This window comes from Rhipicephalus microplus, chromosome 5, assembly GCF_043290135.1.
Source record: "Rhipicephalus microplus isolate Deutch F79 chromosome 5, USDA_Rmic, whole genome shotgun sequence".
Lineage (NCBI taxonomy): Eukaryota > Metazoa > Arthropoda > Arachnida > Ixodida > Ixodidae > Rhipicephalus > Rhipicephalus microplus.
The window spans coordinates 132471125-132493825 of record NC_134704.1 but is presented as its reverse complement, the minus strand read 5'-3'; the positions used below and the strand labels follow the sequence as shown (position 1 = coordinate 132493825).

Genomic DNA, 22701 nt, shown 5'->3' with positions numbered 1-22701 from the left:
GAAAGGAACCCAGAAAACACAGTTGACTGGACGAGCGCTAACTTTGAACAAAACTTCATTGCACCTCGTGCGCTTCTATAAGAAGAATATGCGAACGAGCAAGGCAGAACGAAACAAACAGGATATGAGGTCAGACTGTTGTTTTATACGGTCATGGAAAACGTTCAACCAGAGAGATGGTAAAAGAGAGGAAACGAAGACGATAAAGAGGCAGAGCGCTTAACCAGGACTGAGCCCGATAGAGTACTCTGTACTGAGGTAAAGGTTAAGGGCAATAAAAGTTAAAAAGGAAGAGTGAAAAATCACTTCTGTCTTCGAGCTAACAGTGGTTCGTGCTTGACATCCCTGACGATAAGTCAGACCCGTGGCTGAAACTAGAGCAGCGCATTCGTTGCTCTATGCAACTTGTATGCCTACATGACTATGACTTTTATGCAACTTGAATGACTATATAACTATGACTTCCATGCAACATGTGTTACTGTATGACAATGACCTGTATGCAACTTGTATGGGCGGTGCCATGCAGCCAAAATCCTCTCGACGGTGAAGGTTTGGTCGTGCCACTAGTGTTCTTAGCAATGGGCTTTTGAAGGCTCACGAGAACTGCATTGAGAGTGTCTAGAAGCTGCAACACGCCTGTAGCGGTCGATTTCCGCTTCTTGCTAGGCGGCACGTGGATAGCACTCACTGGAGCACTGACCTTGCTGACGACTTTTCAATCACCTGCAAGGTTCAACAGCACGACGGACAAAGACGAAATACACATGAACAACGCGACGAACACATTCCAACACTCGTCCTGCTGTTCATGTGTCTTTAGTCTTCGTCCGTCAAGCTGCTGAACCTTGCCGATGTGGCACCAACTTACCCAGAACACAGCATTCCTGCAGCACATTGACTATCTTCATTCTTGAATATATGAATAATTATAAATATGGGATCGTGAAAAAGTTTGAAATACCCTAGGCAGGCGATGAGTGGGTGAGTATGCCGTTAGCAGGACTATCGAAGAAAGACATTTAATTTTCGGTGCAGTTCTCTCATGATATGTTGTTTTATACATAATGGTTTGCTTCGTGAAGTTATCAATAACTGCTGCTGTAAAAAGTAACAGAATATATGAGTGACGACTGAATGCTCAACGTGTGTGTGTGTTGTTCTTGAATCGCAGCTCGTGTTCTCCGGCGAGTACACCAAGGCCATGAACAAGGACTGGCACTCGAGCCACTTCTGCTGCTGGCAGTGCGACGACTCGCTGACCGGGCAGCGGTACGTGCTGCGCGACGAGCACCCGTACTGCGTCCGCTGCTACGAGCAGGTGTTCGCAAACTCCTGCGAGGAGTGCTCCAAGGCCATCGGTATCGACTCTAAGGTACGTTGCCCGCGCAACTTCCTGGTTGCTCACGGACTGTAATGCCTAGTCAGATCAGAAGATGATGCAAAGTTTGAGTTGCCACGCAACACAATCGATATATAAAATTAAATGCAAGCACGTAGTTACGTCTCATGTAGATACTGCAAAAGCGACTCGTACCAAGCGTTGTCCTTTATTCACGAAAGAGTTAGGTGAGACTATAAGAAATCAACATGTACAGTGAATAACTCTTGGCTATCTAGAAAAAGAAAAGTACAATTTGTTGTGTATAACATAGAAAATGAGCCCCTGGGGCGATTCTCCTGCTTTTGTAGAAATAGAAAAAAAGGCGCAGTTTAACCTTTGTTCAATGTAACTAGCGATTCCCGAAGAAAAAAAACAAATATTGCCGATGCAATTATCATATGATGATAGCCCTTTCTTTTGTGTTTCATTCGGCTTTGTTTCTAGAGCGAAGGTCTTTCAGTGCAATTATCTAAGCTCGAATGCGGTGCTTGCACGTTGGCTTCGAAAATGCTTACTAGATATTGGTTTCTGGCCAGGTTTCATCTCTCAGTATCGCGGTAACCAGACGTCAGGCCGCATTAACTGCGCTAAACATGGCGAATGGCAATGCGTATAAAGCGAAAATTGAGTGTCAATATGGCCATATGTTATATGATAATAATCTTCACGCGTGATACTAAGCTTCTTGTGGCATTCCAAGCCGTGCTGGAGTTGAACTCACTGAATTATATTGTCGGTAGAAAAAGAAATGTCGAGGTATCGTGTTATGCCACCAACCGTCACACCCATTGCATTCGCATTGGCGCAAGTTGATCATCTGGTTTATCGGCACCGAAAAACTTCTGGACGGCGGCAGCGCTGACTACAGTGTGTCCTCGGTTAACACAAGCGTGGCGTCGGTTGTAGACTGTGGAGCCCACCCTTCACCATTGTCTGTGGCTCGCGGTGCCTGGTTGCCGCTGTAAATGGGGGGGAGCCGAAAACAAATAACCTGGTCGCAAGGTAGATGCATCCTTAGCCTGTTCTGTCATGCGGCTTTTTGTAATCGGTAGCTGCGGAAACTCGTTCACGCATCAATACACCTGCTGTGGCGACGAGTCAGCTTTTGCTCACCACGTTCAAGTTACATGTTTACTGCCTTGTTGGGTGTTTTGGGCTTGATTCGCCCGACGAAGTTTTTCACGGCTATTGCGCAAATGTTGCCGAAGTTCACCCGTCAGCGTAGTTACGCTTGCATTCGCAACTATTCGGGGATAAACTGCATGCACGTAGACCTCACTTCGTTGCGCGTCTAAACATACAAAGAAGCAAAGCTCGTGTAGCAGCGACCGTAATATAATAAAATACCTGGGGTTTTACGAGCCGGAACTATACTTGGCGACAACTTTTCTTGGTACTGAAGGAAAAGCTACGGGAAAGAAGCTTCAGCACATGTATCCCTACGGGAAGTGCGTAGTTCCAATTCGCGCGCGTCCAAAAAAAAAAAAAAACACGTAAAAATGCAGTACTTTCTCGAGCGTCCAAAAAAGCCATAAATTAAATAATTACAGCTGTTTTGCTGGCGTGTGCTGCGGCCACGTAGAAAATGAAGGAGAAATTATAGTGCACGTTCAAAATGTGGATGTGGATGCTCTTGTGACACTGCATTCACTAGCGGTAAGATGTACGCGATTTTGCTCTGTAGCCTTCGCTCCAATGATAAGAAGGATTGTCGCCCAGATTTGGTATCAATATAATGTATGCCGTATATACAGTGGAAGTCTCCGGAAAGTTCGGCCATATAGTGTTTTCTATCCGCATTGACCTCGAACAGTACGCAGACCTTTATTACTTCACCTCTCGAGAAATACGACCGCCGCGGCCATGTTGGAAACCGCAACTTTGGGGTCACAAGTCGACCACCGTAGCTGAGTGTACTACCGAGACGTACGCGTTGACGATAGGAGCTCTGATTCATCGAAACAGGGTAACTTCAAAATATCGGCCACTGAACGCCCCAGAACACCTGAAGTATCAAAGGGAAGATAGATTAAGATTAGGAGGAATGTTGCAGTGGGTCAACACATATGCCCATGCGTCACACACACACACACCCACCCACCCACCCACACGCACACGCACACACACACACACACACACACACACACACACACACACACACACACACACACACACACACACACACACACACACACACTCTCTCTCTCTCTATCTCTCTCTCTCTCTCTCTCTCTCTCTCTCGCACGCACGCACGCACGCACGCACAATATGAAACCCATTGAAATGCGGCCGATGGGACCGCAAACTGAACCTTTGCCATTGCGCCTGGCGGCACAATGCCGTGGCCTCTATTCTGTCAGGACTTGTTCAGATTATATTTGAAGATGTGACGACTGTATTTGAAAAGTGCGACATTTGTGTAATCCTAGTCGTCAAAATCTCACATCCTCTAAAATAAAAAAAATATTACAAAGAGAGATTTTTTTCTTTTTCTTTCTTTCTCATTCCAATGCACAAAAAATGAGGCTCCTTTCATGTACCTCAGTCACACTTCTCATTATAGAAACTCAGGGTGGTCCGACATTCTTATTATGGTGTTCGCCAACTGCTGGGTGTCACTAACCACCGCGAATTTTACTTTTCGTTGGCCATCCCGAGTCCTACGCCGTCCTTGTCAGAATAGCAAAATGTCCTGGATTTGTTTCGGACCACCACATTGGAAAATTTTATGTGAGCCAACGCACGCCCAACAACGTACCTTAAGCTAAAGGGCTAAACGTTTGCACAAATTACACGTACAAGGCAAAGTTGTGGTGGCTTGCGGTGGCTTCGAGAGGCCACCGCATGACACCGCACAGGTTTTAGCTGAACTTCCGTGTGAAGTGTGAAAACTTTTACGAGTACATTATGCAGCAACACAAAGTGACGCAGGCAGCACGTAGCCAGCTGAAGTTGTCCAAGAAGCCGCAACTATAAACAAATAACGAATTAGTCTGAAAGATACCACAGTAAAGAAAAGTGATTTTACTCGTAGACGAAGAAAGTGTTCTGTTCTCGTCTCTTCTATCCCCTCCTATCGTTTGCGCTGTTAAGGCGACAAAAGCACCGTTGAAATTCCTACGCGACACGGACTTGAACAAGCGGCTGTAACAGCAATGTCACACACCATGAAAGACAAGACTACACTATGAATGAGTGTGCGTGCGTGTGCTGCCTAATGTGCCGTGTTTATCTCTCTTCCCTCTCTCCTCTCTATCTTCCATCTACCCATCTCCCTCCCATGTGCACGGTAGCAAACCGGCTGCCTATAGGCTGGTTAACTTCCGTGCCGTTCTTTTCTTGCTATTTTCCTTCCTTCTTCGTCTACCGTGCTGCACCGATAAGCCCAATCAAGCACTTCGTTAAAGTGATTTTGCTGGCTCGCTTTAAGGATGCCCTCCCCCCCCCCCTTACTCCATTCCCCTCTCCGTTTTCTCCATTCAAGAGTTGGTAATGCTAGCCACATAAGCCGTAGTTTCATTATCTAAAAAGCAAGAATTCGATGAGCATGTTTTATTTTTTTATTTTGTTGTTAGGCTGGCAATTCCTCTTCATGAAGGTATTACATCAAGCATGGCCAGATCACGCAAATTATCCCGTAGTGGATGATACGGGAGAAATGTCGCAAGGTCATTCTATTTGTTGGCAGATTGTTTTCGGCAGTTTGCTTTTCGGAAACTGAATACGAGGATGAACGTGTAGTCATTAGGGCTGTTGAGAGATAAACAGCTTTGCACAGGCTTATGAGCTACGACAACTGATGAGCGCAGCTAATTACGGAGAACGCAATAATCTTGTTAAAGAGACAGTGCCACGTGTGTATTCCAGCGTTAAAAAAACTTAAGTCAGGGATTGCTAAGAAAAAAGGCAGCCGCCTAAACCCAATAGCACAAATGTGATTATGCATGAGCGTTTGTTTTTAGAACAATATCACAGGAAAAGTACTTCGGAATACAGAGATGTATAGTGAGCTAGAGGGTACGAATTTTTCAGAGATTATTAGCATTTGAGCAGTTTGTGGTTGAACGAAAATTACGTCTCGCACAATTTTAAAATTGTTTCTCTGAATAGGAAAGGCAAGTAATTTGAAGTTACCAGCCATAATTAGAGAATACGTTAATATTTTCCTTTTTTTAAGCCTTGAATCTAAAAGGATGAAGATTCCTTGAATCTATGAAATATCTATCATTTCATCACAAACTGGACCCTCTGTGAAAAAATAAGTAAATGTGCGTCTAAAAGTATAATAAAGTTGTGTATAAATGCTTTCTGTTTCACATGATGTGGCATGTTGATGCTGCGGAGTGGTTACAACAGTGGGCTTCAGCGCCGACGCCCAGGAGTTCAAGATTCTACTGCTGAGACGTACCAGAAGTATTTTTTTGTTTGTTCAACTTTTTTCGACTTGTCTTGCCCGCTGGGCCGACGCCATGCAACATGCGTGCAGGAAGCGTAACGTGCCAGAGATAAAGCGCTCATCCTTAACCGGTCACAATCGCTAGATAAGCGCTATTTGAAAAGTCACATCGTTTCTTTTTAATTCCGCTCACATGAATAAACTTGAAGCGAAAGAAAGTGCAAACTTTTTTCTTTTTGCAGCTGACTGTATAGTGTATTTACTCGTAAGTAACACGAATTTATTTCTTTAGATGTTGTTCACGTTAAGTCAACCCTCGTGTTACAATTAAATAAGGAAATGAATGTTTTCTTGAAAAATGCAGTGATAGACACATTTATTTTGTTTTTGTTTTCTTGCTGGAAGGTTGATATTCGCATTACGTTCGCGGCCGTGTTGTAACTCAGTAAATATGGTATAAACCATGTTTTTCAGTCAATTGTTTCAAGAACTCCTACGTGCAATTCATTTACGACATAGAGTTTTTTTTGTTCACTTAAAGCATGAGTTATGTTTATGAGGTGAATGCGTCGGTGTCACAGGCGTAACAAAAATGAAGTGGTAGTATCACACACTCGGGAACAAGATGGAGGCAAGAAGTATCAACAACAACAACGACAACAATGATCAACAAGGAAGAAAGAGAAAAAAACGAGGTGATTCGGTGAGCGAAACTCACCGATATTGGCACCACTCTTCGTGCTTTGTGCGAAGCAGCGCTTTCTTCTTAGCTCAGTGGATACTGCTGGTTCTCATCGCAAATTCAAATGCTGGCCCCTGAGACTGATGATCTCTCTCTCTCTCTCTCTCTTTGTACATGCATTGTACATTGTTACAAGCTGCCACTCTAGCGTCGCCAGCGCGAAGTCGGCGACGGGAATGACAGCAGGTTGGTTCGTTCCGTACGCAAGCAGAGACAGTGAAGAGATCAGAGACGTGAGAAAACAAAACAACTTTACTCTAGTAATATTGCAGCACACGGAATCTAATACAACACTTCAATACAACTAACAAAATACATCAACACTTGATACAACTAAAGAAATATATAACAGAAACAATAGATCAGCTTACGGGAGAGAACTATGACAAACTACACAAACTAACAAGAATAGAACGACGGAGGAGAAAGTTCGAAGATATAAACAGGTGGAGGCATACGTGTGATGACCGGCAGCGTTGCGTCCCCGACGATCGGAAGCGAGAAGTCGAAGAGAGTTCTGGCACGACTGCGATGTCGGCGGTGTTGCAACGCTGGTGGCTCCGGGAGGCTAGTGCTGGCAGGTGACTTCGAGCAGGTTGAGCTAACTCGAAGCGAAGTCCCGATGTCTACGTTGCAGACGTTAATATCGCGTCACAGCTAGACGAACGGCTAAGTTTAGGTGGCCAGCCGATACAGAGCCACACTAAAAACTTCTAGAAGAGATGCTTGTTGATCTGTTTCTACACCATCTTGGTCAGCGACTAGTCTGCCTAGCAGGGCAAAATCCTGCGCTTAAATCCCCCTCGTGTCTCCTCGCTCTCTTCCTTGGGGACAAGAGACCTCTACCTGGGTCCAATCATGTGCGTTTAATTGAGGGAAACTCCGCCCCAAAAATATTTTGACCCCACCCCTTTTTAATAGGGAGAGGACCCGCAACTAGCGAGAGTGACAACCTGTCGGGTTGTTGTCATACGGCTTGGCCACCAGAGCGTTTCCCACGCTTTTCTCCGTGGGAACGGTCAACCACTTAGCTCTCAGCCAGGCGTCTTGTAGTCTAATCCTTGTACGGGGTATACCGCGGCCTTCTACGACCTTGCAGTCGTCGCCACGGTTACAAAAGGATTAACTGTCGGCGGCGACGTTCTAAGGAGAGCACCCCCATTTTGCACTTATCGGTTCCCTTTCATGTGCCGCCGTTTCTCACGGTCAGTCGGGGAGTACGGCGCCCGTTAATTGCCGTGACGCGGTGTCGCCGAAAATAGCCGTCCGTGACATTGCCCCCCACTTTCAGAATGTTATTCATAACATTTGTTCACACGGAGGGGAATTTTTTCGACCACAAGGAACAAAACACCACCAACAAGGGAGGCATAAGGACTGTCCCTCTCATACACAACATAACTAGGCAGAGTGCATCAAAGTAACAACCAAAGAAAAAAAAAACAAATTGTTAGAGTACCAGCTTCAGTTACACGCAACAATATCAAGGCGCAATACAAGCAAGAAGAGAAAATAGCCGTGTACGGCAGCCATCAATACAGAATACACTGCACGAATGTATACTACGAAACAAAACGGAACAGGTGCGCTCCTCTACTGTAGTGCAATCCTTCAATGTGCATTACAGCAAGTAAAAACAACCAATACACCAAGCAAAAAGAAAATAACTCAAAATACACTTCTTATACAATGAAATACGCACATACAAACAGAAAACAACTGACGAAAGGAAAAAAAATGCTCATAGACCTCAATTCTCAATGCGCGCAACGACAACTGTCCCGGGTCACGCCAATCTTAATCAATTTACGAAATCATTCGGTTTGTGCTAATATCTTCCTCAAATGCTCATTCATGCCACATCCCCATGGCAGTGGAGGCATACGATGCCACACTAAACCTTTGAAACAACTAGAAAATTGCCACATTTTCTCGGTTTTTACCCTATGCAAATTTTCGCACTCAAGATTAAACTAATTCGATGCTAGCTCTCAGCCTTTGGCTCGGCGGTTTCCCTTCTGAACAATTTACACTGCATCACGTAACTTGCAAAAATTATGATTGAAGTCTGCATCTGCAAAGCAACACTAAGTAACCATACTTAGCACGCACGTGCAACGATTCTTCAAACTGACCGCCCCCCTTTCTCAACTAGATTCTTTTGAATCGCACACGATGAGGTCGTGGTCCCGGCGGTTTTCCATCAGGCCTGAGGCTACTAAACACACGAACGTTAGGCTGTGTTTTGCCGTCACGCCTCATTCTGCACTTCGGCCGGCTTTCTTCGGTAATGTGAAAGGGGTACGAGAAGCAGGGGGGAAGCCTGTGCCATTTTTCTTTTGTGTTCTCTCCTATGCGGTATTTAGCCACTCTGCCCTTTCGACTCTGACCCTTCGGCAAAGGCCGCTTTCCCGAATTTGTCGAACTGAACCGCACGCTGCGTTGGGGTGGCGTACCTCGTTTCCTCCCTCTACACCTGGCTCGCCGCTTGTGCTTCCCTGAACGCCACCATTGACGTTCCCTGAAACGGATTAACGGCCTACCCTCTCGTCTTTCTTGCGACTGAGTGGGACCTGTCCTAGGCTTGCGCAGCGCAGTGCGCTTCCGCTTCTTTCGTTTTCGGCGATGTTTGTTTGCCCCCTTTCTCTCGATGCCATCATCATGTCGCGTCGGGAACTGAGTGGTTGGGAAGCTCGTTGGAGCTTGTGCTACATTTTGCCCCACGCTCAAACATTTTGAACTCGGTGTCACGACGGACTGCCGGGCCAAATTATCTTTGTTAATGCTGATGAAACCATTAACTGGACCCTCTCCGATGGCATCGCTGCACTCCTGAAGTGTCGCGTTCTCGCTGTGTTTAGCCACTGTGCTAACCATATCTGCATGTGACGATCTCGAGGTGTCCTCTCGAGGCATGAGGATGGTTTCCAGTTTCTTACTGGGTCCATTAGGGCTGCAGGCACACACCTCATCCTCGCTAGGGCCGTTTTTTGATACTGTCTCTACCTCGAGACCGGCCATGGCCTCGTTCTCTACATCATTTATATGGAGGCATTCGAGAATATGCGGGCCCTTTTCTAGCGCGATTTCTGGTTCTGGCGTTTCCTGCCACACTTTAACGTCCAGCGCTTTCCGATGCGCCTCGCTTTCAGACTGCTGTCTTTCTGTTTCGCGCTTTCTTTCAGACTCTTGTCTGAGCTGCTCTTCTTTTGTCGAGACCGAAGTTCCGAACGTCCGGAACATCTCTGCCTTAACTACCTCGTTGTTCGCGTTCTGCTGACTGCGTCGCGCAACAGCTTCATTTGCCTCGCAAGGCAGAACCGTGAGTAGCCCTTGACACCATGTGTCTCGCTCAAATGACAGTTTCTCGCCGGCATCGCCGTGCTCACTGCTGGATCGGCTCACCCTGCTACCCTCAATGAGGCGAATCTTTAATTGCAGTAACTGCACTTCCCGTTCTCCGGCTTCCCTTGCCGCTTTCCTTGCCGCTTCTCGTTCTTTCGCCCTTTCTTGGCGCTCTCTCTCCCTTTCTTTTTCCCTTTTCTCCCGGACCCGTGCCCGTTCTTCTCTGGCTAACGTCTGCGCCTGTTCCTGCTGCTCCTTAACACATTGTCTCAGTTCGGCGCCCTCGAGGCCTAACTGTTTACCGTACGCGAGCCACTTATCAAAATCACTCCACTCCATACTGCAACTGTCACTATAACGCCACTAAAAAACCAGCGCAATCATATGCAGGATACAACTGCTTGCTTCAACTGTGCGGCTCTATCACCACGCTGTCCGCACGGTTCTCGTTCACCCCTCACTGTCTTACTCTTGTACGGAACGTCCTGTCGCGGACGCCAGTTTTGTTACAAGCTGCCACTCTAGCGTCGCCAGCGCGAAGTCGGCGACGGGAATGACAGCAGGTTGGTTCGTTCCGTACGCAAGCAGAGACAGTGAAGAGATCAGAGACGTGAGAAAACAAAACAACTTTACTCTAGTAATATTGCAGCACACGGAATCTAATACAACACTTCAATACAACTAACAAAATACATCAACACTTGATACAACTAAAGAAATATATAACAGAAACAATAGATCAGCTTACGGGAGAGAACTATGACAAACTACACAAACTAACAAGAATAGAACGACGGAGGAGAAAGTTCGAAGATATAAACAGGTGGAGGCATACGTGTGATGACCGGCAGCGTTGCGTCCCCGACGATCGGAAGCGAGAAGTCGAAGAGAGTTCTGGCACGACTGCGATGTCGGCGGTGTTGCAACGCTGGTGGCTCCGGGAGGCTAGTGCTTGCAGGTGACTTCGAGCAGGTTGAGCTAACTCGAAGCGAAGTCCCGATGTCTACGTTGCAGACGTTAATATCGCGTCACAGCTAGACGAACGGCTAAGTTTAGGTGGCCAGCCGATACAGAGCCACACTAAAAACTTCTAGAAGAGATGCTTGTTGATCTGTTTCTACACCATCTTGGTCAGCGACTAGTCTGCCTAGCAGGGCAAAATCCTGCGCTTAAATCCCCCTCGTGTCTCCTCGCTCTCTTCCTTGGGGACAAGAGACCTCTACCTGGGTCCAATCATGTGCGTTTAATTGAGGGAAACTCCGCCCCAAAAATATTTTGACCCCACCCCTTTTTAATAGGGAGAGGACCCGCAACTAGCGAGAGTGACAACCTGTCGGGTTGTTGTCATACGGCTTGGCCACCAGAGCGTTTCCCACGCTTTTCTCCGTGGGAACGGTCAACCACTTAGCTCTCAGCCAGGCGTCTTGTAGTCTAATCCTTGTACGGGGTATACCGCGGCCTTCTACGACCTTGCAGTCGTCGCCACGGTTACAAAAGGATTAACTGTCGGCGGCGACGTTCTAAGGAGAGCACCCCCATTTTGCACTTATCGGTTCCCTTTCATGTGCCGCCGTTTCTCACGGTCAGTCGGGGAGTACGGCGCCCGTTAATTGCCGTGACGCGGTGTCGCCGAAAATAGCCGTCCGTGACATACATCTTACCTCGAAAGTTATGGCACACGGTAAGCAAAAGCCCCCACCTGATCACTTTAAAAACAAATGTAGATATGGTGGTACTATTTTAAATAATACGCACCAAAGTAGTCATTTTTTGGTTCGCGAATCGACATCACAGATAGTATATTCGTAAGATTTGAGGCAGAATTTTCCCGGGAAGAAAAAAGAATAATGTGTTGAAATACTTTATAACAGAAATCACCATTCGTTCGATTTTTTTTCTCCCCATTTCTTTGCTATTCCTCGCTTTGATGCAATATGTGTATCGCCGCGAGCAATGATATCGACCAAACCTCAGCCGTGTATCGCGTGTCGCACAGCTCAAAGCTCTTCTCTGTAAGCGCAAAGAAAGTAAGGATTTTGATCGTCCAATGTGTAAAAAGCTTATACAGCATATTGTGAATAAGGGAGGAGATCTGTCTCAATAGCGCGGATATGAATCGCCTTGGACGTCCAAGAGACGTCTCATATTCTGAAAGACGGTTTCGGAGCTTCTTGTCCCGTTATATTCGTAATGCATAAAGTAAGCACTCAGTAAATCTTAGTATGTCTTAGGAATTTACCTTTTTACCTCGTTTACATGTTAGTAAGAAAAGGCATCCGATGGCAGCGGCAGAGGATTGCGTTTGTCTTCCCTGATTTAAGTACCCCCGATAAGAAGCCGTCGTCTCGAAGTGCTTTAGAGGCATTGAAAACAATTCGTTCTGTGCTCGCTACCTTCAGTGAGCCAAGTGGAATACTTTTGGTGAGGAGCATTAATGTGTTGGTGAGATACAGCTGCCGTTGTGTCGTATGTTCCATTCTTACGTTGACACGTTTTCACAAATCGCTGACATCTCCCGCCTTTTGTTAGACTATCGGCCTGGAAAGCCTTTAACAAGTGCACCGTACCCAACAGCTAGCCACTCCAGCGTTCCATGAAATGTTCGACATGTCGCCACAGTGTACCGAGTTCGCTTATGTCCTTGTAAGCCCAGCATGGATTCCATGTGCGATGGCCTACACCATGATGAGATTTTAAAATATAGATGCAGAAAAGTTTATCCTTGCAGCACTGCGTCTAAATGTTGGGTCAATGTGGAGTCGAAGATAGAGTAGTAGTTTCTGTGTTTCTGCACACCTTTATTTTTATTAAATATAAGTTCTTCCTTTGTTGAAGGTGGTAAACTGTACACGCGTTTGGTTGGTCTCTTGTTTTACATTCCTATATCTCTCTCTCACTATCTCTGTCATCTTTTCATCGGGGTTGTTATGCACAGGGGGTAAAAAGTTCATAGGCCAATATCCCAAGTATTCCTACAGGAGCATGGCCTGGGAAGGTTTGACCCCCCTGTACACGAAGTCCGTATTTTTTTTCTGTTTTACCTAAGCAGCTACAATTGCGTACTCTCCCGACTTTCTTTCAGGCGCAGCCGTCGTCTACCTCCATGTTATTCCAAATGTAGAATATCTACAAAGACACATACGTTTAAGTACATTAGCCATTAGCGTGAAGAAGAGGTGGAAATCTCGGTGGGCAGACGGGATTAAGAAGTTTCCGGCTATAACGTGGGCGCTGCAGGAACAGGGCTTGGTTGACTGAAAAAACAAGTGCTAGACCTTTGTCCTCCAGGGGTGCTGTCAGCACGACAATATTGAACACGGGAAGAAGGAATGCTTGCTAACGCAGGTCCAAGATGTTCGTGTTGCTGCTGGACTCCCTGCCCGTCCTCCAAATCAACGAATCACTTGCATTTCCAATGCACACTCTTTCTATTTTCTATGGCCAAGTAGTTTTACTAGCGAATTCTACGAAGAGTCACTAACTGCCTTGACGCATGTTGCTAAATACGACCCGAAGTTTGCCTTTCTTTTTTATTTCTCCTCAACGCGCAGGACCTTTCCTACAAGGAGAAGCACTGGCACGAGGCTTGCTTCCTGTGCAGCAAGTGCCGGGTGTCGCTGGTGGACAAGCCATTCGGCTCCAAGGCTGAGAAGGTCTACTGCGCCGCCTGCTACGATGCCGCATTCGCCACCCGCTGCGATGGCTGCGGCGAAATCTTCCGCGCTGGTACGTACGTATATGCGTCTAGGTGGCGCAAAAGCGATCACCTGTGTGACGCGTGTCCGGGTCCTCCATTTTCTTGCTTCAAGCACTGCGTTTCAAGCTACCTCTGTTAAACAGCAAAGTGGTCGCTCAACTCTGAAAAAAAAAAGACAAATTTGTATTACTCTTTTTGACGAGTGCTGATTTGTAACGCATATGACGCACTTGAAGTAGACGTAACAGCTCCCTTTTGGGTGCCAAGACTCTCCAAAAAGAACGTAATAATCGGCTAACGCATTTCACGAGTCACTTTAAACAGTTTTACGCAAGACATGTCAGTACCCCCAATAAAAAAGAAGTCAAAGGAGTCTTATTTTTTCTTACATTAGGGAGTTTTACTTCGCCGCCAGACATCTGTGAACTACTTCTCCCAAGTAAGGTGGTCAAACGGCAATAGTAGGCAGGCGAGAACAATTATTGCCTGCAAATTCATGTTAGTCTACGTGTAGTCGTAGTCACCGAACGACGTAGATATTCTCACAAATAGTTACTACGACAATCATGGCTCGAATTATACAATTACGGTAGCAATGATGCCTAATACAGAAATGTGCCAAAGTTTATCATCTGGCTTTAAAATCACATTTGTTCGGTAGCTTACACCATCAATGTTCTAATTTTGCGCACTTATTTTTTCGCGGCAAGCATTAATCACGGCAAGCATGAACAGTGGTCAAAAACCGTAACATGTACACTATACAATGCAGCTTAAGATATTAAATTTCTGAATTCAGAATGTTTTGACGGCAGCAAAACATTATCGCAGAGATTTGGTATATAAGATAGTGAATCATCGAAGTGGCTGCGTTAGCATTAGAAATCATTTAAAGAAAATGTTTGTGGATGATTGGCCTGTTCGGGGAATGTGGTTCGCACAGTGATGACGTCAATCAGTATCACGTCCCCTCACTTATAATTTACGATCTAGGTCCACCATCTTCATTCACAAAAAAAAAAAAGAAGGCTTGTGAAGTGCGTGTGCTTGTGGAAGCGCAAATCACTTGAAGCTCAAAGCACATTCCAACAGGGCGGCGGCGGGAAGTGTTCATGCTAAGGCGCAGTGCAGCGCTCGGCGACGAAGTCGCATGGAGCTAGAAGAACACAAGACCTAATTAGGCTGCACTCTCTACTGGGCGGTTGAGGCACAGCGATGCGCTCTCAGTGTTCTCGTTCATTGTGTTCGTGTTATAACGTTGCGCCTTGCCATAATTACGAGTAGAAGCCAATTTGCCCACCTCTCTGTTACCGATCAGACAGCGTATACTTTCACGCACCGACGCGCTTCTTAGATCCTTGAAACAGTATACGAACAATAGAGAGGCAAAATAACTAAAGGTAGGGAAGGTAAAAAGACGGATCAACAAATTTGCTTGTTTAAGGAGACGAGGAAAGATAGAAATAAAATTAAGAAAGTCAGTGAAAGGAGGCAATGTGCGCGTCCTCAAAGCCAAGAAGAAGAACAAAAAAGACCTTGACACATCCTCATTCATCTGGCTTGATATTTTGTTTTCTTATAGCACGAAGCAATTGCTTTTGCTTTGAACAACGTTACTTGCGCTTGTTAACCCATATTCAGTTTCTGCATACTGTTTGACAAAGGCATATGCCGCTGATTAACTTTATGGTTGTATGCGACAAACACCTAGCGTTTCAGGGTTCAGCGTGGTTTGTAGACGTCAGTGCAGTTTGATGACCGAGCAGTGACCGGTCGCCAAAAGCCTTTAATCCGGACGACAATAAGCTGAAACTTTCTTTTTCTTCTCGGCTTCGGGATTGACAGAAACGCCCCGCTTTTGCCGTTCTCGCGTTGCCACTTTCTTTGTTTATACAATGCGCCCGCCGGCACGGTTATCTGTAGGGGGCGAACCTGCTCGATGTCTGCAGCAGGGTGGTCGCCGTTGGAAATGGGACACGGCGCGAAGATTGGCACACGCGCGATGAGTCACTGAGCGAGGCGTTGACCCCTTCTTCTTTTCTGTCTTGTTGGTAATAAATGCGCATGGGCGTGGTCAAACGATCAGTCTTTCGCAACTCAGCACAGAAAAAAAAAGAAAGGGTCGAAAGGAACCAGCAAGCGTTGCGCCACTAAAACGAAACGAGGAATGGTGATAACGCAAATCAAACAAAAATTAAATAACTTTCGATTCTTTGTAGCACGTTGGGGTAACTAGGCGGACGACCTCCAAACGATTGGGTAGACGAGCGTGGGGTCGTCGCCATGGTAACGAGACAGGGAAGGCGAGTTCCCACTTGGGGATAGAGGGAGTCGTAGAGAGGGAGAGAAAAGTAAAGATGGGACGGGGCCCTGTTTGATTCTTTTTCCGTCGCAAGGAGTACGAGGCCACGCATGCCGAAAGGGTGTGGTTCTGCGCTGAGTGGCGAAGAAAAAGCAACGGGCGCGAGACTTGGCGGCGCGGCATCATATATAGAGAAGTGTGGCCTCGTCGAGTGCTTGTCTAGTGCGGTGCCGGCGCACTTTATAGAACCCCAGTGCCTTAGGCCATTTGCTTGGAGCCTGCTGGACATATTTTGGTGCACACCGAAGCAGCGCACGCACGGAAAGGAGCCTGTGGAGTGAATTTGAACGTCTGGGCCTTTCGTATCCGCCACTTCCACTCCTCATTGCAAGCGTTTGCCACGTAGATAGGGACAGGTTGTTGAAGAGGAACAGTCGGCGTCCTCGCGAAGCACGTTGCGGATAAGTTGAGTGGCGTGAGCACTCGCAGCAGCTGTCTGCTTTCAACGTGGTGCCAGTCGCAATTATTGGAGTATTTTGTGGTGCTGTGGAAGACATCGCGGTGTGTTTGGCTGTTATCAAGACTTCTAGCACGCGGTAGGTAGTCAACCATTCACCGGTGGTTAACCTGCGTATCGACGAGCCGTGCCCACAAGCACACGAAGTGAGTCGCTCAGTAAGTTTGGCTACCGGACAACGCCCTCATCATCAGTCGGGCCATCTTCATGGGCCGCGAAGCCGACGAACCACCAGAGTCGTATCAGCCAAATGGTTAGTCACAGAGCACCTGTTTTTGTTAATGATGAGTTCACTAACCAGCCGGGGTGGCTCATTATTTTTGACATTGTGATGCTAAACGTGATGCGTGGCTAACTTGACCTGTCAGTTCGAAAGAGATACTAGTTTACAGCCCAACTTCTTTATTTAATGACGTCATTTCGAAAAGAAAGGCTGCATATTCTATTAGCGCCATGCGACATCTGCGAAAATTGGGGCAAATTCCTTTGAATATGCATGCACATGTCAAATAAGGAATGTACTTCATTTTATATGGAAGTCCGTTTCTCTTGTCGTGCTTCGTGGGCAGTGACATTGCGTCTAGCGTCTTGAATGCTTTTGAGCTATTTTTTTCATGATTTTTTAAAACTAATAGGGTACACGAGAGCGTACTTTCGTGCTTATAGGCACCGACATTTAGCACAATTTCTTCCCGATGAAACTTATAGTTAGTTGTTTGAAGCGAAAATGTATGGACAATCTCCCTGAAGAGAACCTTAACGGGTGTGAAGCAGCAGCGGTGTGCCTGCCGCTGACCAGGCTGAAACGGACGTCGACGCGGGTCCTGGAAGAACGGATAAAACGAAACTTGGTGTAGCCTGTACTCGAGTAAACGTTTCTTTGAAATGCAAGGACATGAGAGACGGGCGGGGTTTCGTATAAAATTCATAGATAAACCAGCCGAAAGAGTGTTTTCACTCTGTTAGCGCGCGAAGTTGCGAGTGGGGGAGAGGGCGAAGCGAGAGAAAGATGACACGCTGGGAGCGGTGACAAGCTAAGGAGAGTGTGACGTCAACGCGGGCGCACTGCGTGGGAAGGCGTGACCTACTTGGCACCGCCCCAACACCTGCGGCCTGGGGAGTGAAGGGCGGACGGAGGGACATTGTTACACAGGCTAGTAAAAGAGCTGCTTCACACGTAATATATTGAATTGTGGCAATTATGTCTCTGTCGACAAACGCGAACAGAGCGGAAGAAGGATACTTCGAATAAGATGTGTTGGCCAGAATTACTGAGATGTTTTTATACGTGTTGCTGGGGTCATTGTGCTTATAATTACGCTTTTCTTTTCACCTTGTCGACATAGCCAGTCTGTTTATCGGCAACAAGGAGCTTAGCATATTCTCTTATAAAAGCTTCGCAGCAACTTAAAGGAGTATCAGGTGTGTTGATTTGGAAATGAACTTCATAAAGCGCTCTTGGGAAAGCGATATCATGGTGTTTGAAATACATGTTACGTTCCTTTTTTCTTCCTGTGTGTGTTTACTTTAGAGGCAAAATTTTGATATGCAGGTGTATCGTTCCATCTCTCAATGCTAGCGCTTTTTCATATTAAATATCGACAAATCTTTTAATGCATTACTAATATCAACAGAGAAGAGTGGGTAATCTGGCTTGTCCAGAGATTCTCGGTGTGAGTCAAGTATATCCCTGGAGATGTTTTCAATTACAGAGACATAAAACGCCCGTTCAATGCAATTTCGTACATAAAAACAGATTGATGTTACACATATCCAGTGGCTCACCTATTCTCGCTTTCAAGTCAGCACCAGTGTTTTCAGAAACTACTCGGCAACGTTTATGGACTTTCGTGACTTGATATTATTTTTAGAAAAGAAACATTGATATTCCTAGAACCAAATTGGGAGGAAATCCGGAGAGGACTAAATATATGTAGATTTATAATGTAATTATTGATATACGTCGAGCAGATATATATATATATATATATATATATATATATATATATATATATATATATATATATATATATATATATATATACATATATATATATATATACATATATATATATATATATATATATATATGTGTGTGTGTGTGTGTGTGTGTGTGTGTGTGGAATGAAAACACATAGGTTAAAGGGCACACCTACGTACGTCTGTACCTCTGTTCGTTCTCTTGTGCTATCAAACAAAAACAATGTTAGGTAATGCGCATCTTATGGCTTTTTCTATATCTAGCTTAGGGACTAGTTCCGCAGCACAGGCTTCTTAAAGATTAGGGTGAGATAGCTGAAATGACTGGAACGAAAAAGAACGTGCGCGGATCTGTTGCGATACTTTTTTCCCCGTAAGGTAAGTGCCCGAACTTCCAATGCTGTAACAAAACTACTCGGCCGGAAGATCTGCACTCGTAGCGAAAAAGATCTCAAAGTGTGTGCAGCTTTTTTTCAGACGTCAGCGCTATCTCAATAATATGACCTGCTTAAGACAAACGTTCATCTTTGATGTGTTGTCACCGCATCGTGTTTTCTCTGCAGGCACCAAGAAGATGGAGTACAAGGGTCACCAGTGGCACGAGAAATGCTTCTGCTGCTGCGTGTGCAGCAACCCGATTGGCACCCGCAGCTTCATCCCGCGGGACAATGACATCTACTGCACCGGGTGCTACGAGGACAAGTTTGCCACCAGGTGCATTAAGTGCAACCAGGTACGTCGAGGTCAGGCTACAGGCCTCCATGTTTCTTTTCCTTCAATATCGTACAGTTCCTAATATTGCTGTTTCCGCGCTCCAGTGGCAACGCGATCAAGCTGACAAAGAGAAAGACTACAGAAAATGAATTGGCGCGAACTAATCGTATCGTCAGCGCTGCTAGCCTAACCAGTATTAGACACAGCTGTGTTTTTCCCGTAACATACTTAGTGAAGGAGCATGGTCTTTTGCGTATGAGCATGTTACACTATAAATTCATAGGACCATGAAAGAAAAGAAAAGATGAAAGTAGATAGACAAGATGCCATGATTGAACGACGGCCGATAAATGAAGCTCTTCGAAGGTAGCTGCAACTACCACGGAAAACATCCTGTGGCGACGTTGCTCATGTCGATGCCCCCGCACCACAATCGGGGGTACGCTGTACAGAAGGCGCATTTCCGGCGCGGTGATCGTATCGAAAAATCCGAGGTGAGCGTGTGAACTCCGGCTCGCAGCTCTTGCCGACCGCCAGAAAAAGGCGCACGGAAGAGGAGAATATAGACCAACACTGCGCTTCTCCGTTGCTATGACTAGGCACGAGTGGGGAGGCTCAGCCTCGAAGCCACAAGTGCGCAACAATAAGGCTTTCTGCAGTTGTACAATGAGAGGTATACAGCTTCAAAGCTGATTCCAGCAAGGACCATTTGAACAGGATGTGAATCCATTGCTTAGCTATGATATGGGCCGATGGCGACGAATTGTGAAATTTCGGAACGACATTCAGCAAGCAGCTGCAGCATAGTAGTGACGTTGTAAACAGAACAAGATTGAATCCCTATCAAAATGCATATGTGTGCCTTTTGTCCGCTCACTTTAAAAAAACCCCGATCCATTTCCCCCATATGGGACAGCTTACCGGTCATTTTAAACTAGTTAGCTTTCTCACCTTTCACATCTATCCTGCTTTCTTACCGTCGTAGCTTGAGAAACTCTTTGGTTAGCTGTATTCGTTAACTGTGGTGAAGCGCACCGTTATAGCAACGCAAAACTGCCTCAAAACTTTACTCCTCTTAGGGCGCGTTCACACTTGGCGTCGCCACGCGGGCGGCGCGCGAAAATTGGTCTGAGACCGATTCTACCGCCACCTAAAGCAGATCTGGTTTCCGCTTCACGGCTTTCTTGTTATTCTTCTTTTTCTTCTCCTCTCGTGGCTGATATTTAATGCAGGGGATTGGTCGAGTGTTAGGTGAACTGCTTTTTGGCTGAGCTAGATCAAACCACGTGATTTAACCAGCCGGCCGCACATTCAACATGGCGGCAAAGGCGTCGGCGGTGGCTCGCTTCAGCTCAAATCCCAAACTATACCCGTGAAGCCCAATAAAGCTTGACGGCCTCAAAGAGGACGCGTTTATCCAGACTTGTTACGATTACGATTGCCGCGAACACTGGAAGTAGACAGCGCAGCAGTAGCGAGTCGGCATACTCCAACGAGTCTCGCGCTTGTGTACAGCCAGATGAATCCGCTGCCGCAGCAGTCGGTGCGCTCGCTCATGTCGTTTCTGCTGGCTTAACCCCCGAAGAAACGTTCGAAAAGGTGCGAGCTGTTAATTTGAGTATATACTCTGCGTGAATAGCTAGAATTTGGCACTAACTTTATCTCTCAGAAAGCAGTCAAATTAAAACAATTGTCAAAGTAGCGATAGTGGCGGCGGTGGGTTGGGGCAGAAGAAATGTGAACATCTTCAATGCGTGCGGTCGTGGTTTACTGGCCGCTTTGGCGTTTTATTGCGATAGCAATTTTATGTAGAGTCTTGGCTGTTTTTTTTTCTGCAGTCACCGCCATCATTCACCGTATATTTGTATCTATCTATAAGAAAACTCAAGAAAGAGAAACCAAGCCGCCCGCTCTCGGCACTCAGCTCTTCATGACGCGCCGACGCGCGCTTATCTCCCAAGCGTGCTGTGCCCCGCGAAGGGGGGGGGGGGGGTTAGATGCTTGTACGCGCGTGCCTATCCTTCGGCGGAGAGAATCGCGTGCCTTCGGCTTTCACCGGAACGGTTGCGTTAGTTGCTGGGCCCACAAAGATCACTTCGCTCGCTGCAAAGGCCCCATTTTCAAAAACAGTGCGCTTTTCGAAAACAGCAGAGTAACCATTGGGGCACTTGTCAGTTCGCACCAAAGTATTGGTGGACTCTGGTTCGCACTCATCTGTACCTGCTAGCATACGTTTCGTGTCTCATTTCTGTTTAAACAGTGCGTTAAGTGTCGAGTGGTGAATACTGTTAGTTCGCTCTCGTTCTGTGTGTGTTGTTTTCGTGCGTCATTTGTGCGTGAGCACGGCGCTGCACGTTTCCATCTGCTTGCTCTTCTCAGCGTTACATTCCAAGATGTTGCTATCGTATTCAATGCTTCGCATTCTGGCGAAACTGTAACTTTTTCGTTTTCGCTTCAATTTTCAAGTGTTAATGCACCCTTACTGTAGCATAGTGTTGCCGGCGCTGCTTGTAGGAGTGCTACTTCCTTCTTCACAGTGCTTTACAAACTCTTGTCAGGCCAGGTGTTCCGCATTGTTCACTACTAGACAGTCAAGCTTTAATTAGCACTTACACTGTAGAGCATATTTATTTCAGATTTAAAACATCGTTGGTGCGTTTGTATTGTTTTTTCTCATTTTCTGAAAGCTTCGCAGTGACATTATTTTTAATTTGCCACAGCACTTGATTCAAATATTAGATTCATAGTAACCATTGTAGATATGAATTTTGTATCATTCGCCACGTATTAAAAACAACTTTCTTAACCACTTTCACCTGATTTACCCTAAGCAACAATGCAATATGCAGAAATCAACTGCTAATATGCATGGTAGCTGGTCAGATCCAAATCATACATTTTAAATATTTTCATCTTAAGCCTCTGCTTTTGTCATAGCCTTTTTCTTCTCTGTCTTTATTATGACTTATTTGTTATTAGGTATGCTCATAGGACAGACACATAATGGTGAAGTGAAGGCACTAGCTGGCTACTGTCGCGAGGATAAACACAATGCCTGCTTATCTCGAGAGCTGAAAGAATTTATAGGTTTTTTATTTCTAAGTTACCTTAGTAAAGTACATGAAGTTAATAGTATTGCTTTGACTCATAACCATAAGCTAATAGGGAGACAAAACTAAAATATGCTATTGAAAGCGAAATTGGGGTTAAAAAATGACACAAAATAGGTTGGCCTCAATGAAAGGTAGATAAAGAGAGAAGAAGAGGGGCAAATAAAGTAATACATAAAGAGAAAAACTTGATTGATAACACAGTTACCACGATATTGGTACTGTTGTTGACATTAATAGCTTCAGCTACTTGGCAAACCACCCACTATGCACTTGTATGGGATCTAATATTTTGTGCATTGTTGTCAAGCGCAATCGGCTGCTCTTCTAACTGTGAGCATTGTATTTTGTGTGATGCAGATCATCACTAGTGGTGGTGTGACGTACCGCAACGAACCGTGGCACCGGGAGTGCTTCACTTGCACCAACTGCAGTGCCTCGTTAGCCGGCCAGCGATTCACATCGCGCGATGAGAAGCCGTACTGTGCCGAGTGCTTCGGTGAGCTGTTCGCCA

At 45.9% G+C, this 22701-nt stretch overlaps 1 protein-coding gene across 8 annotated transcripts in view; it reads left to right on the top strand.

Annotated features, from left to right (window-relative positions):
- The window catches only part of Lmpt (four and a half LIM domains protein limpet), a 405187-nt gene that overhangs the window by 378262 nt on the left and 4224 nt on the right, over positions 1-22701 (top strand). For all 8 annotated transcript variants that reach the window (XM_037425056.2, XM_037425052.2, XM_037425051.2 and 5 more), the window contains 4 exons: positions 1175-1375; positions 13419-13593; positions 18927-19096; positions 22548-22701. The exon at positions 22548-22701 is cut by the window's right edge and continues 33 nt beyond it. In XM_037425056.2, coding sequence (XP_037280953.2) covers positions 1175-1375; positions 13419-13593; positions 18927-19096; positions 22548-22701 — 700 coding nt within the window. The remainder of the gene's footprint in view (positions 1-1174; positions 1376-13418; positions 13594-18926; positions 19097-22547) is intronic.